A 16,600-nucleotide genomic window follows, 5' to 3' on the forward strand; every position below is an offset into this window, starting at 1 on the left:
TACTATCCTGTCTATGGAATGGTGTATATAAAAGATCCCTTGCTGCTAGTCGAAAAGAGTAGCCCATGAAGTGGCGACGGTGGTTTCCTCTCTCAATATCTGTGTGGTCCTTAACCATATGTTTGACGTCATATAACCATAAATGAAATGTGTTGAGTGCGTCGTTAAATAAAACATTTCCTTCCTTTTACAATAGGGCCATGTATACAGTATTTAATATTTCTTTTCATACATGGGACGGGATGTAGCCCAGTGGTAAAGACCTCACTTGATGCGCGGTCAGTCTGGGATCAATCCCCATCGGTGGGCCCATTGGGCTATTTTTAGTTCTAGCCAGTGCACCACAACTGGTATATCAGAAATTGTGGTATGTGGTATCCTGTCTGTGGGATGGTGCATATAAAAAATCTCTTGCTACTAATGGAAAAATATAGCAGTTTCCTCTATATGTAAAAAAATTACCAAATGTTTGACATCCAATAGCCAATGATTAATAAATCAATGTGCTCTAGTAGTGTCATTAAACAAAACAAACTTTTCATACACAACCAGGTAAGTGGTATTGGTGGGAGAAATGCAGATTTAGAAATGTCAGGTTATATATTCATGAAAATGGAGAAATGTCATTAATTTGCATTAAATGTGCATCCTCTTTTACAACATAACCATGACTATTTAATATTTCTTTTCATCCATAACCATTCCAGTGGTATTGTGGGAAATGCACAGATTTAGAGATGTCAGGTTAAATATTCATGAAACTGGAGAAATGTCATCAATTTGCATTAAAAAAAACATTCAAAGATTTCTTCAATTTACAATAAACATTCAGACATGTGCTCACACGCACGCACGCACGCACACAAGCATGCACACACACATATGTATTTCTTTATGTTTAAGACCCACATGCATCCATGATAAAAATGAGATGGACGTAAATTTTGCCGTAACACTTTTGATGACTGTTCTGATTTGACAGATGTACCCGGTACCGGCAGTGGCAATGAGTGGTTTGAGTATGACGTCGCTGACGACCAGGGCCAGGCGGTGATCTCGAAGACGGAGGACTCCACGGCCATCGATGCCCTGTTACAGATGCAGGCCGTTGATGCTGCTGGGAAAGTCAAAGAGTCAAGGTTTGCTATTTAACTGTTACTAACTAGTTTCAATCTGTTTCGACCTTGTTCTGTCAGATTCGTCCTATTTTGTCTTCTGAGCTGTCCACACCATCATCACCTGTCTGTATCAACCTCTTCCACGGGTGCAGTTTCTGTGTACTTTCCTGCGTCTTCATATTTTACAGTGCCCGAAGTAACCACTGAACACTCTCTGAAGTGGTCAGACTAAGCCCACAGCTAAAGCTGATGTAAAATGGCAGGTGTGTAGCACAGATGGCCACAAGAGACAAGCACTGATTGTGGCTGGAGAGACAAGGGCCAGGATGTGGGAGTGGACAGCGAAAGAAGTTGAAAGATAAGAGCTCTCAGTTTGGCAAGAAATAAGACGGAGAGAAAAAATCGAGAGAACTGTTGCTAACTATTACTTTGGTTTTGTTTCATCTGCAGGGGCGGAATTTATCTCAGTCGGTTAAGTGTTTGCCTGAGGTGCTTGCATTGCAGGATCGAACCACCTCGGTGGAAACATTCATCTGATTGGGCTTTTTCTTGTTCCAACTAGTGTACCACAAGTGGTCAAAGGCTGTGGTATGTGCTTTCCTGTCTGTGGGAAAGTGCATATAAAAGATCCCTTGCTGCATTAGGAAAAATGTAGAAGGTTTACTCTGATGACTACCAGTCATAATTACCAAATGTTTGACATCCGATAAATAATATAATTAATCAATGTACTCTAATGGTGTCGTTAATCAAAACAAACTTTTTGTTTCATCTGTGGAAGGTTAAAATTTGAATGTTAATATTTCATCATTTACCTATTTTATTAAGATTATGTCAGGAGTGGATTTTCCTCTCCTTTTGTTATCTGGCAGACACCAAATAGACATCGAAAAATGTGTGTTAAGTAACTATTCCTTTCTTTGGTTTTTCAGTTTAGCAAGTGCTCAACTTGAACGACTCCAAGGCCAACAGTCAGAGACACAGTACTACACCATAGGTGAGTAGTGGTGGAATAAGACGATACAGAATACTGTACGAGTTATCACTAGATATTTTTTTTTACAAAACAAATGAATTTCCAATGGTATTTGTACAAACGAGAGTGATGTCAGATACCATGGGAAGTTCACGGGTTTCATAAAAATGATATCTAGTGAAAATGAGTGGTATTTTATTTATTATCCAACTTCAAATAATACAAAATCTAACAATTTCTTCCAACATATTGAGACATGCGAATGCACACAGTTGTAATATCATTTAGCAACTAATATGCACCTGGTGGCGCATATGAAATGTGTACGACATACCCAGACATTCACCATGTGACTAAGAGTCAAAGTTATCTCATTCATATACATAGAGAACACTACATGAGTGGCTGTTAAATACCGTTTATTGCGAAAGCGAGTTGGATACATTTTTAAACAACGAGTTGCAAGATAAATTGTATCTAAAGGACACATATGTGGTATTCTATTTCTTACATATCTTCAGAAAACAGTTTTAAAATAAATATAAAAACGCCTTTTCCAACTAAAACCTATGTACGGTTCTAGCGCTTTTAGTTAACTTGTGCGCCACAGACAAGTCAATTTTGGGTTAATTTGTGTCATGGAGTGATCGATTTGACCATACTTTTTTTTTTTCATTGGATGGAATGGCATTGGTGACCTGGTCAACAACTAGGAGCAACCAGTCGTATGTTGTTAAAATGTTATGGCACATATGTGTGGTAACACTATATGTGTTATCAAAAATAACGAATGATGTTCTCACCAATGGGTGTGTAAAAAATCCAGTAGCTAGTGAGTAATTAATCAATGAGTCTGATAAATTCCACCATAATTCTGTGTTGTACATCAAATAGCGAAATTTAAAAAATGTGCTGAAGTGTCATTAAACAAACAACATTCCTTTCCTTTTCTCAATGCAGATCAAGCCATGTCTCTGCTAAACCAGACAGAGAAGGAAACCGTCCCCACCAACTCGGAGCCAGCGAGTGATGTCATAGTGAAACCCGTATCGGAACAACCACAGGTACGTATCACCTTACTGTGGTCTTTTTAAAGTCTCGTGTGCCCACTATTACAACTGAACAACCACAGGTACGTATCACCTTACTGTGGTCTTTTTAAAGTCTCCTGTGCCCACTATTACAACTCTGAACAACCACATGTACGTATCACTTTAAAGTAATCTTTTTAAAGTCTTGTGTGCCCATTATTACAACACTAAACAACCACAGGTACGTATCACCGTACAATGGTCCTTTTAAAAGAAGTTTGTTTTTGTTTTGTTTAATGACACCACTAGAGTACATTGATTTATGAATCATCGGCTATTGGATGTCAAACATTCGGTAATTGCGACATATAGTCTTAAGAGAGGAAACACGCTACATTTTTCCATTAGTAGAAAGGGATCTTTTATATGTACCATCCCATAGATAGGATAAAACATACCACAGCCTTTGATATACCAGCTGTGGTGCACTGCCTGAAACGACAAATAGCCGAATGGGCCCACAGACAGGGATCGATCCCGAACCAACCGCACATTAAGCGAGCGCTTTACGCTTTACCGCCATTGATCTTTTTAAAGTCTCGTGTGCCCAATATTACAATGCTGCCTATTATATATATCTTTTTTCTTTATCTATTTGTGTTTTTTTCTTTAATAAGAAACAGATTCATTTCAAGTTTTAGTGATTTTTTTTAAGTCTGACATCTTCAATATTAGAACTGTACTTATTATATATATTTTTTTTCTTTCTCTATGTTTGTTTTCTTCTTTAAAAATCCTAAGGTATGTTTCAAGTTTTAGTGATCTTCTAAAGTCTGACATCTCCAGTTTTTCTAATCTGCCTACCGTATATCGCTGTGTATCAGCTGACTTTTTAAGCATCTAAATACCACCAAGAGAAGAGGGGTCGGCCAATATACAGTCTACAAAAAATGTCGAAGAAAATACAACAAAATATTGGCGTGTACAGAAATATGATACTAAGAAAACCTGTCGGTCAATCTAGGCTTCAAAACCTTAACGTTGCATTATTTAATCAGTATTTGTAACAGCCTCTATTAAGTCCCATACCAGTGTCCATTTGATTGTTTGATACACACAATAAAAGTGATATTTTATTTGAGAAATTAGATCAAATTTATTTTATTTTTATTGTGTCGACAATTTCTGGCAATAGCTACTAACAAGTAGTATCAGTATTTGGCGCCATATGTGTCACATGATTGGAATCGTCATTAAGTCTTTTCATGACATTTTGTTCCCAACTGCAGATTTAATTGGTCAGAACTAATGATTTTTACTTATTGTCATTGTTGATTCTACAATTCCTAATAAATTATTACAAACTACGTTTTATTAGAGATATCACCACTTACAAAAAGAACGGAAGGAAAAGGTAGTATTAATCATTGTAATTATCTATTGTGGGTGTTAAATAATATTTACACCACTGTATAAAAGTGAAACTACATTTATCAACTAGTGTTGTCTGTGTGAACGATTCAATCGAGAAATAAAAGAACAGAACAAAGTTATCCCAAATTAGGGGATTTTTTATAAATCTTTATTCTTTTTTAGCTATCTTAAAATCTTTATTAAAATAGTTTTTGTACATTGTACTTTTATCGGTTCACCAAAACAAATTCCCACGATTGACTGTTTAGTTGCACAAGACCGACATTATCTCGATCGGATACATGTATATTTATACTAATGCCTGTTTCAACTACGAAAAGTTGAGTTGGCTTATACGTCATACCTACCATTTTGTACCAGATATTGAGGAACAAACTAAGGGGTCGGCTTATCCACAGCATCAGCTAATACACAGCGGTATTCGATATTACATAAAAAAAATTCTCTTCCTATCTGTTTATTCTTTTAAAAAAAACCCACCCAAATCTGTGTAAGTATTACTACTATTAGAATTTCACGTGAAGAACAACCGTTGTGGTCTTTTTGGTGATGTGGTGGGAATTAGCCCAATGGTAAAATGCTTGCCTGTTGTGCAATTGGTCTAGGATCGATCCCCATCATTGGGCCCATTGGGCTATTTCTCATTTCAGCGCAATGCACCACCAACAGCCGATGATTAATAAATCAGTGTGCTCTAGTGGTGTTATTAAACAAACAAAAAACTTTTACTGTTTTGTATATTTTCAGTGACACATAATATGTGTTAAAATATTGATCTTGTCCACTAGCTAGTACTTAAAGGGACACACCCTAGTTACGGCTATTTGTTAACCATTACGGCGTTGTTTTTCGCTATTAAACCCCATTTTTCACAAATAAAATTGTACTTTACTTACATTTTATTATTTAGAATACACATTTCCATTCACCTGAAGTGCTTTTTCGGTAATCCTGATGTTTGTAAAACCACGAAATGCATTTTTTGCATTTTTTCACAAGACGTGCTGTCGAGAAAAAAACGTTAAGCAAGCGAGGTCCAATCTAGTTTTAGAGGGAATCTTCCTGTGTAAACGTCACAGATGTTGGTATACCACATGACCGTTATCATTTTGGTTCGGTTTGTTTTCTCGTGCACGGTTTGCACAATCAACATCCGATTTGTTGTTGTTCATTTGTGAGATTTTTCTTCACAGTTCGTGAACATTTTCAGTAACAATAAAGTTCAGACAAGTAAGTGTCTCAATACAAAACGTTACAAACCCTTAAAACCAATAATTTTGCTAAGTCTTACGATATCTGGAGAGGGGATACAACCAGGACAGAACAGTTGGAACATGTCAAGGAGAGGTGAAAAGAACACACCCCAAGTCTGTGCGCACTCTGTGAAATTTGTCGTGACGTAGGCATTGTTGTGCTTCGAGCGACATTACCGGTGACATCAGAATACTAACTTTCAAAATTATTTCAAGCAATTGGGACATGGGGATTCCCATGGTATTTATCGATATAAAACCTGCTTTTTCATTCCATTTGATAAAAACGTGATCTAAGTGTGTTACAGGTTTGTAGATTAACCAAATTATAATTTATTTTCGCTGGATGGAACTAGGGTGTGCGGCTTTAATTAATCAATGGGTCTAGTGGTGTTATTCAACTAAACAGACTTTACTCTTTCAGATTCAAGGGGCAGGACGTAGTCCAGTGGTAAAGCATTCGCTTGATGCGTGGTCGGTCTAGGATCGATCTCTGTCAGTGGAACCATTGGGCTATTTCTCGTTTCAGCCAATGCTCCACAACTGGTGTAACAAAGGCTGTGGTATGTGCTATCCTGTCTATGGGATAGTGCATATAAAAGATCCATTTGCTGCTAATCGAAAAGAGTAGCCCATGAAGTGGCAACAACAGGTTTCCTCTTTCAATATTTGTGTGGTCCTTAGCCATATGTCTGACGCAATATAACCGTAAATAAAATGTGTTGAGTGCGTCACGAAATAAACCATTTCCTTCCTTTCAGATTCACATCATCAAAACCTCAGTCCCAGGCAGCAAGCTATCCTCGGAGCACATCCAGCACATCCGAGTACCCCTGCCGTCGTCACGGCAACTGGGCCTGGCGACCAGGACGCTAGAGGTCACGCGAGGTCAGAGTGTCACCGGCCGAGAACTCGACCCCCAGACCGGACTCTTCTCGTCAGGTGGCGTCCGAAAACCGAGAAAAAACACCATAATCGTTGGGTTGCCCCCGAAAGTCGTTCAAGCGGCACCCGTGCAGAGTCCGAAACCGGTTGCCACGACAGCGGCGCCAAACTTTGACCTGTTGAGCAGCTCGCTGGCTCAGGCTCAGATTGAGCTGGATCCATTTGATTTCTCACAGGATGGTGCTACTCAATCTACAGAAAGTGTTACTCAATCTACAGAAAGTGTTACTGAATCTACAGAAAGTATTACTCAATCTACAGACATAGTTCAGCAATCTCTAGAAGGTGCTACTCAACCTACAGGAGATTCTGGTAAATCTGCAGAAGGTGCTACTCAGTCTATAGAAGGTGGTGCTCAATCTACAGACAGGACAGCTCAGCCTACAGATGGTGCAGCTGTCACTGAGACTGTAAAATCTGCTGTTGTTGCCGAGTCTATAGAAAGTAATACAGTTTCTCAGTCTATAGAATGTACTACTGTAGCTGAGACTACAAAAGACACTTCTGTTGTTCCAGAAACTGCTACTGTCCCCCAGTCAGACTCTCAGGCTGGTGAGGTACCCAAGGAAGATAACTCTGAGTCAAAAGAAAGCGGGGAGTTATCTCTCAGTACTGAAGGTAACAAAATGTCTACACGAATAGCACAGAATTAAAAAAATGTTATGCAAAAATAAATTAGTTTACTAAATGTAAAATTATTACAAAAGTATTTTTGTTGCAATATATTATTCTCAGTAGCACAGCTTGCACCAGTTATATGCAAAATATGTAATGCCTCCAAATATTAATTTTTTTCTCTCCAAAATATTTTGTATTAAAAATATCTGTTTCAAAATTTATGTACAATGTTACCTGTTATTAGTGCTTTAGATCATTTGCGTGGCCAGGATTTCATTGGGGTAGAGACACGAAGACTGTCTAGATGAGTTGTGTTATGAGGAGACGGAAATATAAACGGTGCTGGGTGAAAAATGTGAATGGGAGAGATGCGTGGCTCTTGTGACTCATCCTTGGCTATGCCCATTCTTTAGATTGCAGTCAAGATGATACCAAAAATAATCACACCTCAAAATTTACCACATCAGGGATTTGGGCAGAGGGAGGTTATCTTCTGCCTGATAGGTCTGCTATATTTTCTATAAATGCATACTTAGTTTAAATATTAATATATTTTGTGGCTGAATGGTATGCAATTAAAAATTGCCTCAAATGTTTTGATTCTCATTCCAACCAATGCACCACAACTGGTCAAGGACCGTGGTATGTGCTTTCCTGTCTGTGGGAAAGTGCATATAAAAGATCCCTTGTTGCATTAGGAAAAATGTAGCGGGTTTTCTCGTATGACTACTTTGTCAAAATTACCATGTGTTTGACATCCAGTACCCTATGATTAATTAATCAGTGTGCTCTAGTGGTGTTGTTAAACAAAACAAACTAACTTTGAACTAATGTTATGAATTCTGCAACAGTTTTGCCATTTAGTTCTGTTATATGTTGAATAAATGTTAAACTGTGCATCATTTCTTGCGTTATCACATGAACTACTATTATATTAAACTACTGTTATTACTCCAATAGCTGATGATTAATTAATCAATGTGCTCTAGTGGGGTTGTTAAACAAAACAAACTAACTTTTAACTAATGTTATGAATTCTGCAACAGGTTTTGCCATTTAGTTCTGTTATATGTTGGATAAATGTTAAACTGTGCATCTTTTCTTGCGTTATCACATGAACTACTGTTATATTAAACTACTGTTATTACTCCAATAGCTGATGATTAATTAATCAATGTGCTCTAGTGGTGTTGTTAAACAAAACAAACTAACTTTTAACTAATGTTATGAATTCTGCAACAGGTTTTGCCATTTAGTTCTGTTATATGTTGAATAAATGTTAAACTGTGCATCTTTTCTTGCGTTATCACATGAACTACTGTTATATTAAACTACTGTTATTACTCCAATAGCTGATGATTAATTAATCAATGTGCTCTAGTGGTGTTGTTAAACAAAACAAACTAACTTTTAACTAATGTTATGAATTCTGCAACAGGTTTTGCCATTTAGTTCTGTTATATGTTGGATAAATGTTAAACTGTGCACCATTTCTTGCGTTATCACATGAACTACTGTTATATTAAACTACTGTTATTACTCCAATAGCTGATGATTAATTAATCAATGTGCTCTAGTGGTGTTGTTAAACAAAACAAACTAACTTTTAACTAATGTTATGAATTCTGCAACAGGTTTTGCCATTTAGTTCTGTTATATGTTGGATAAATGTTAAACTGTGCATCATTTCTTGCATTATCACATGAACTACTGTTATATTAAACTACTGTTATTATAGGAATGTTTACAGTTTCTTGTGTTGTGAAATACTAAAGTGCAGTTGTTAGTGAAGGGGTGTTTTACAGTTTCTTGTGTTGTGAAATACTAAAGTGCACTTGTTAGTGAAGGGGTGTTTTACAGTTTCTTGTGTTGTGAAATACTAAAGTGCACTTGTTAGTGAAGGAGTGTTTACAGTTTCTTGTGTTGTGAAATACTAAAGTGCACTTGTTAGTGAAGGGGTGTTTTACAGTTTCTTGTGTTGTGAAATACTAAAGTGCACTTGTTAGTGAAGGAGTGTTTACAGTTTCTTGTGTTGTGAAATACTAAAGTGCACTTGTTAGTGAAGGGGTGTTTTACAGTTTCTTGTGTTGTGAAATACTAAAGTGCACTTGTTAGTGAAGGGGTGTTTTACAGTTTCTTGTGTTGTGAAATACTAAAGTGCACTTGTTAGTGAAGGGGTGTTTTACAGTTTCTTGTGTTGTGAAATACTAAAGTGCACTTGTTAGTGAAGGGGTGTTTTACAGTTTCTTGTGTTGTGAAATACTAAAGTGCACTTGTTAGTGAAGGGGTGTTTTACAATTTCTTGTGTTGTGAAATACTAAAGTCCACTTGTTAGTGAAGGGTTGTTTACAGTTTCTTGTGTTGTGAAATACTAAAGTCCACTTGTTAGTGAAGGGGTGTGAAATACTAAAGTCCACTTGTTAGTGAAGGGGTGTGAAATACTAAAGTCCACTTGTTAGTGAAGGGGTGTGAAATACTAAAGTCCACTTGTTAGTGAAGGGGTGTGAAATACTAAAGTCCACTTGTTAGTGAAGGGGTGTGAAATACTAAAGTCCACTTGTTAGTGAAGGGGTGTGAAATACTAAAGTCCACTTGTTAGTGAAGGGGTGTGAAATACTAAAGTCCACTTGTTAGTGAAGGGGTGTGAAATACTAAAGTCCACTTGTTAGTGAAGGGGTGTGAAATACTAAAGTCCACTTGTTAGTGAAGGGGTGTGAAATACTAAAGTCCACTTGTTAGTGAAGGGGTGTTTTAGTGCTAGCTCTGGGTGATCAAAACATTTTGCCAAATCATCACTTTTAAAACTTCACAAATTGCAAAAACCCAGTTATTTTCCAATAAAATAACAATTTATTTATTACATGAACTTTTTTTGCCAGATTAAAAGAAAATTTGTCAGTTGTTTTTAAAATGTGCAGTTGTCAAACTTGACGAGTGCCAGAGATAGCCCTATACAGTTTACTTTCCAGTTGTTGTGTTATAAAGTACCAAGTTACACTTGTTGTTTTAGAAGACGTCATCATGCCACCAGATGTCTCTGAAGATGCGCACACTAAGTCGTCATCGGCCACTACAACACCACCGGCCCCTGCTCGTCAAGGCTCCTCGTTCATCCCTCTGTCTGACATCAGCAGTTCCACGCACAAATCTGCCATCAATGTCATCACTCATCCACAGGTAACTATGACTTTAAGAAGGGGGACGTCGGTGGGCCCATTGGGCTATGTCTCGTTCCAGCCAGTGCACCACAACTTGTGTACCAAAGGTTGTGGTATGTACTACCCTGTCTGTGGGATGGTGCATATAAAAGATCCCTTGCTGCTAATCGAAAAGAGTAGCCAATGAAGTGGCGACAGCGGGTTTCTTCTCTCCAGGCATGTAATTCTTCCGCTTCATAAATAAAAATCCCATTTCCCTTTATTTTCAGGTTTTTTTTATTATTGCACTTCCACTAAACCATTTTCTTAATGGCTGTTCGCTTACCTGTAGACAGTGTACCATGATATAAGACTGATGACCAGTCAAAGAAATCGCTGCACTTTTGTATGATAGAACACATTCAGCTTTTTTTAAGAATACCAAATCACATTGCTGTCTCTCAATATTTGCGTGGTCCGTAACCATATATCCAAGGCCATATAACCTTAAATAAAATGTGTTGAGTGCATCATTAAAAATAAAACATTTCTTTCTTCTTTTTTTTAAGAAGGGGGAAGACATAGCTCTGTCGTTGGTTGCTTCCTTGAGTGGCAATGGCACCAATAGTCTTGAGTAGACTGCGATGGGAGTGGGGGGGACGTAACCCAGTGGTAAAGTGCTCGGTCTGTCTATGATCGATCCTTCTCATTTTAGCCAGTGCACCGGAACTGGTATATCAAAGGCAGTGGTATGTGCTATCCTTTTTTTGGGATGGTGCATATAAAAGATCCCTTGCTATTATATTATACTATTTTTATTTTAGGGGTGTTTACACGGTTTGTTGTGTTGTGGGGCATATAAAAGATCCCTTGCTGTTATATTATACTATTGTTATTTTAGGGGTGTTTACACTGTTTGTTGTGGGGCATATAAAAGATTCCTTGCTAATGCAGAAATGTAGCAGGTTTCCTTCCTAAGACTATGTCCAAAAATTACCAAATGTGTGCAATCCAATAGCCGATTATTAATAAATCGAAGTGCAGGTGTCGTTAAAAAGACCAAGCTTTAACTTTGTCAATAGACTAGGATTTTCTTTACCCATCCAAATGAGGATTCCACAACTAAGACATGCTTTTCCTACTTACAAAACTTGCCATTTGATTACATTTGTTACATAATGAAGGTAATGACGATTGTGTGGTAGCTAAAAACCTAATCTCATTGGAAACAATTTTAAAATGAGAGAGCTTTCGGGGGGGGGGAATCTTGATACATTTTGTCAATTACTCAATTTATTTTTAAGTCTTCAATGCCAGCTGACATCATGGAAACATCGAAAGAAAGTGATAGTAGCTTGAGTAGCGAAAATGTTGTTGTCACCATGGAACCAACCGTTGATTTGATCACCCTGCGATCGGAGGAATTTACCACACAGCAGATTGAGGAGAAAGACACGACACTCTCCAGCCATTTGTCGGAAGAGAAGCTGTTCTATGACAAGACGGATGTTGCTGTTAAGGAGGTTCCGTCAGTGCATAGTCCTCCTACTGGTAAGTCTTCTGAAATGCTGGAGTTTATGGGTTCAAATCCCAGTACTGGCTTAGTGTGTGAAATGTATCTCACTTAGAATACTTAAGGAAGAGAAGCTGTTCTATGATTAAATGGGCATTGCTGTTAAGGATGTCTCGGCAGTACATAGTCCCCCTACTGGTAAGTGTTCTAAGACGCTGGAGTTTGTGGGTTCAAATCCCAGTACTGGCTTACTGTGTGAAATGTATCTCAGTCATAGAACACTTAAGGAACAGAAGCTGTTCTGTGACAAAACAGACATTGCTGTTAAGGATCTCTTCTGAGTACATAGTCCCCCTACTGGTAAGTCTTCTGAGATGCTGGAATTCATGGTTTCGAATCCCAGTATTGGGTTAGTGTGCATGATTTAGCTCGGTAGTAAAGCACCATTTTATTTTCTACATCAGTGAGTGTCTTAAATGTTGTATTAATCTTTTAAAGAGAATGTTTCTAATTTTTCAGGTAGCAGTTCTGACAGTCAAGGGGAGAGCACTCTAACGGATTCTGGTCGGGACACAAATAGCTTGTTGCGACTGAGTTCGCGGAAACGAAAGCAAGCCATGGTAGATGAACCACAACACATCAGCACTGTAGGAGGGTGGGTGAAGGCAGCCCTTGGGTAAGGGTAATTTATAACAGCAGCACTGTAGGAGGGTGGGTGGAGGCAGCCCTTGGGTAAGAGTCATTTATAACATCAGCACTGTAGGAGGGTGGGTGGAGGCAGCCCTTGGGTAAGGGTCATTTATAACATCAGCACTGTAGGAGGGTGGGTGGAGGCAGCCCTTGGGTAAGGGTCATTTATAACATCAGCACTGTAGGAGGGTGGGTGGAGGCAGCCCTTGGGCAAGGGTCATTTATAACATCAGCACTGTAGGAGGGTGGGTGGAGGCAGCCCTTGGGCAAGGGTCATTTATAACATCAGCACTGTAGGAGGGTGGGTGGAGGCAGCCCTTGGGTAAGGGTCATTTATAACATCAGCACTGTAGGAGGGTGGGTGGAGGCAGCCCTTGGGCAAGAGTCATTTATAACATCAGCACTGTAGGAGGGTGGGTGGAGGCAGCCCTTGGGTAAGGGTCATTTATAACATCAGCACTGTAGGAGGGTGGGTGGAGGCAGCCCTTGGGTAAGGGTCATTTATAACATCAGCACTGTAGGAGGGTGGGTGGAGGCAGCCCTTGGGTAAGGGTCATTTATAACATCAGCACTGTAGGAGGGTGGGTGGAGGCAGCCCTTGGGCAAGGGTCATTTATAACATCAGCACTGTAGCACTGAGGAGGGTGGGTGGAGGCAGCCCTTGGGTAAGGGTCATTTATAACATCAGCACTGTAGGAGGGTGGGTGGAGGCAGCCCTTGGGTAAGGGTCATTTATAACATCAGCACTGTAGGAGGGTGGGTGGAGGCAGCCCTTGGGTAAGGGTCATTTATAACATCAGCACTGTAGGAGGGTGGGTGGAGGCAGCCCTTGGGCAAGGGTCATTTATAACATCAGCACTGTAGGAGGGTGGGTGGAGGCAGCCCTTGGGCAAGGGTCATTTATAACATCAACACTGTAGGAGGGTGGGTGGAGGCAGCCCTTGGGTAAGGGTCATTTATAACATTTTGTGGCAGGACGTAGCCCAGTGGTAAAGCGCTCACTTGATGTGCGGTCGGTCTGGGATCGATCCCCATCAGTGGGCTATTTCTCGTTCCAGCCAGTGCTCCACAACTGGTGTAACAGAGGCCATGGTATGTACTATCCTGTCTGTGGGATGGTGCATATAAAAAAATTCCTTGCTGATAATCAAAAAGAGTAGCCCATGAAGTAGCGACAGCAGTTTTCTCTCAATATCTGTGTGGTTCTTGACCATATGTTCGATGTCATATAACCGTAAATAAAATGTGTTGAGTGTGTTGTTAAATAAAACATTTCCTACCTTCCTTTTATAACATTTGGCTTCAAAAAATGAAAAAGAATACAAATCGACTCTGGGGAGTATAATATCCAATGTCTAGAAATATGTAGTTTTATAATTTCTTTGATACCTTACTATCGCTATTACAACATTGGTTTGATTGACTGTTGGGAAAGTTAAATTAATAATCCCATTATAAGAAGAGTAAACTGCATTATATTTAGTAGTTTGAGGTTGGGAGAAGCAATGATTTTACTTTCCTTTTTTTCTCTTTTGTAATAAATGAATTGATTGAACAAATGTTTAAAATAATCCAGCACTAAACAAAATTAATATTTAATTAATATATAAATTAACTGGGTTTTTAAAAAATTATTTGTTTGTTATCCAGTTTAACTTTAATATCGGTATTTTGCTAGTTTTGTTGAACAGCTAAATCCCTGTGTATTGATGCTTTGTGTTTTTCGGTCTGATTCAGAAAGTGTTAAACAGCTAAATCCCTGTGTATTGATGCTTTGTGTTTTTCAGTCTGATTCAGAAGGTGTTAAACAGCTGAATCCCTGTGTATTAATGCTTTGTGTTTTTCAGTCTGATTCAGAAGATGACAAAGTTCCGAGGTGTGAATCGAGACAAAGGTGACTTAAATGCTGCAGCATGGTTCATTAAACCAGGTGAGTTTTCCAAGTACACGAGCAGTGACTTTCATTTCTCACTGCTGGGGGTGGGATATACCTCAGTGGTGGATCCCCCGTGTAATGGACTCCTCCCTCACCCCCCAATCTCCCATGATTGAAAAAATAGAAAAAAAAGTTTGTTTTGTTTAATGACACCACTAGAGCACATTGATTTTATTGATCATCGGCTACTGTATGTCAGACTGGTAATTTTGATATATATAGTCTTATAGAGGAGACCCACTACATTTTTCCATAAGGGATACAGACAGGATAGCACATACCACAGCCTTTGATATACCAGTCGAGTGCCCAGAGAATTAGCCTAATGGGCCCACTGACAGGGATCGATCCTAAACCGATCACATATCAAGCAAATGCTTTACCGCTGGGCTTCCTCCTGCCCCGCCCCATGATTGGTATATCAAAAGCCATGGTATGTTCTAGCTCTAGGGTCAGACAGATTTATTTTGTTTCATGCAGAAGCTGGCTAATTTAGTCCAGTGGGCAAGAAATATAGGAGTCCATGCCTATTTAATATTGTCGTTCTAGCAGCATTTTTATTTTGTAATGGCTGTCAAAATAGGGAATTTTCCTTAAGTTTTTTAGTAATATTCAGCCAAAAGTTAATGAATTTATGAAAATAATCTGTGCTGATATAACGTCTTTTAATTTTGTTGCTATTTCAGTTGATCCAGTTGATGCTCCAAATTACTACTCAGTTGTGAAAAATCCAATGGATTTTGGGACCATCAAGAAAAAACTAGAGGTACATTACAACATTGTCTTACAACGACTGTTTTTATTGACAGAATTTTATGACGGATAAAGCAAAGTCATATCCTGCTAGTGCTACTAACAGGATATGACTTTTGACGTCACATGCATATCTACATTACAAAATCACTCATTTGACCTCTAGGTCATCGTACAATGCAGGCCTTGACCTTAACTTTTTTCAGTGGTAGCCCACAGGGCTACCAGGTTGTAAAGTCTGGTAGTCCTCAGTAAAAATTGGTAGCCCATAATTTAAATAATGTTTTGTTTTTTTAAATCATTTAATTTTAATTAAACATTTTGTTTTAGGGTGTTTTTGTTTTAAATCATGAGCAGTATACTGTGAAATGTACACTTATGAAAACTACATTTATAGCAATTTACATTACTGAATGAATATTTAATGACACTGAAGCACCAAAAATATATCGGCTATCGGGTGTTAAATCAAACGTACAAAAAAAGTCTAGTAGCCTGGCGGACTACCAGGTTTAGACATTTGGTAGCCCTAACGATAACCTGGTAACCAAAACACTCCAGGCTACCGCTAAGGTCAAGCCCTTCAATGAGGCTCAAATAACAGAAACAACAGCTTTTCAATTCTTAGGTTTCATTTCTTTCCTTTTTTCCCCCCATCATAACAGGCAGGAGATTACAAGTCGTTTGACGACTTCCATTTCGACATGTTGCTAGTTCAGAAGAACTGCTATCTGTATAATCACCCACAGAGCAAAGTGAAACAGGACTGCGAAGAAGTGTTCTCGTTCTACGAACAAGAAAGAACGAAAGTGATCGACAAGTTACAAAAGGTAGGAGACATATATCTATGTAATAATCTTTGACATGTTAACATGAGACATATATCTGTGTAATAATCTTTGACATGTTAACATGAGACATATATCTGTGTAATAATCTTTGACATGTTAACATGAGACATATATTCGTATAATAATCTTTGACATGTTAACATGAGGCATATATCTATATAATACCGGTAATTGACATGTTAACATGCGACATATATCAGTGTAATAATCTTTGACATGTTAACATGAGACATATATCAGTGTAATAATCTTTGACGTGTTAACATGAGACATATATCTGTGTAATAATCTTTAACATGTTAACATAGGACATATATCTAATAATATTTAACATGTTAACAAGAC

General features: G+C 38.4%; 1 protein-coding gene across 3 annotated transcripts in view; it reads left to right on the plus strand.

Annotated features, from left to right (window-relative positions):
• The window catches only part of LOC121370956 (BRCA2-interacting transcriptional repressor EMSY-like), a 35,248-nt gene that overhangs the window by 16,722 nt on the left and 1,926 nt on the right, over nt 1–16,600 (plus strand). For 2 of the 3 annotated variants that reach the window (XM_041496516.1, XM_041496531.1), the window contains exons 14-23: nt 983–1,139; nt 2,051–2,115; nt 3,055–3,158; nt 6,574–7,375; nt 10,386–10,552; nt 11,817–12,063; nt 12,545–12,701; nt 14,563–14,645; nt 15,338–15,417; nt 16,070–16,234. In XM_041496516.1, coding sequence (XP_041352450.1) covers nt 983–1,139; nt 2,051–2,115; nt 3,055–3,158; nt 6,574–7,375; nt 10,386–10,552; nt 11,817–12,063; nt 12,545–12,701; nt 14,563–14,645; nt 15,338–15,417; nt 16,070–16,234 — 2,027 coding nt within the window. The remainder of the gene's footprint in view (nt 1–982; nt 1,140–2,050; nt 2,116–3,054; nt 3,159–6,573; nt 7,376–10,385; nt 10,553–11,816; nt 12,064–12,544; nt 12,702–14,562; nt 14,646–15,337; nt 15,418–16,069; nt 16,235–16,600) is intronic. The other variant, XM_041496521.1, reaches the window with a different exon arrangement.

This window comes from Gigantopelta aegis, chromosome 1 (assembly GCF_016097555.1).
Source record: "Gigantopelta aegis isolate Gae_Host chromosome 1, Gae_host_genome, whole genome shotgun sequence".
In the NCBI taxonomy this organism is placed as follows: Eukaryota; Metazoa; Mollusca; class Gastropoda; order Neomphalida; family Peltospiridae; genus Gigantopelta; species Gigantopelta aegis.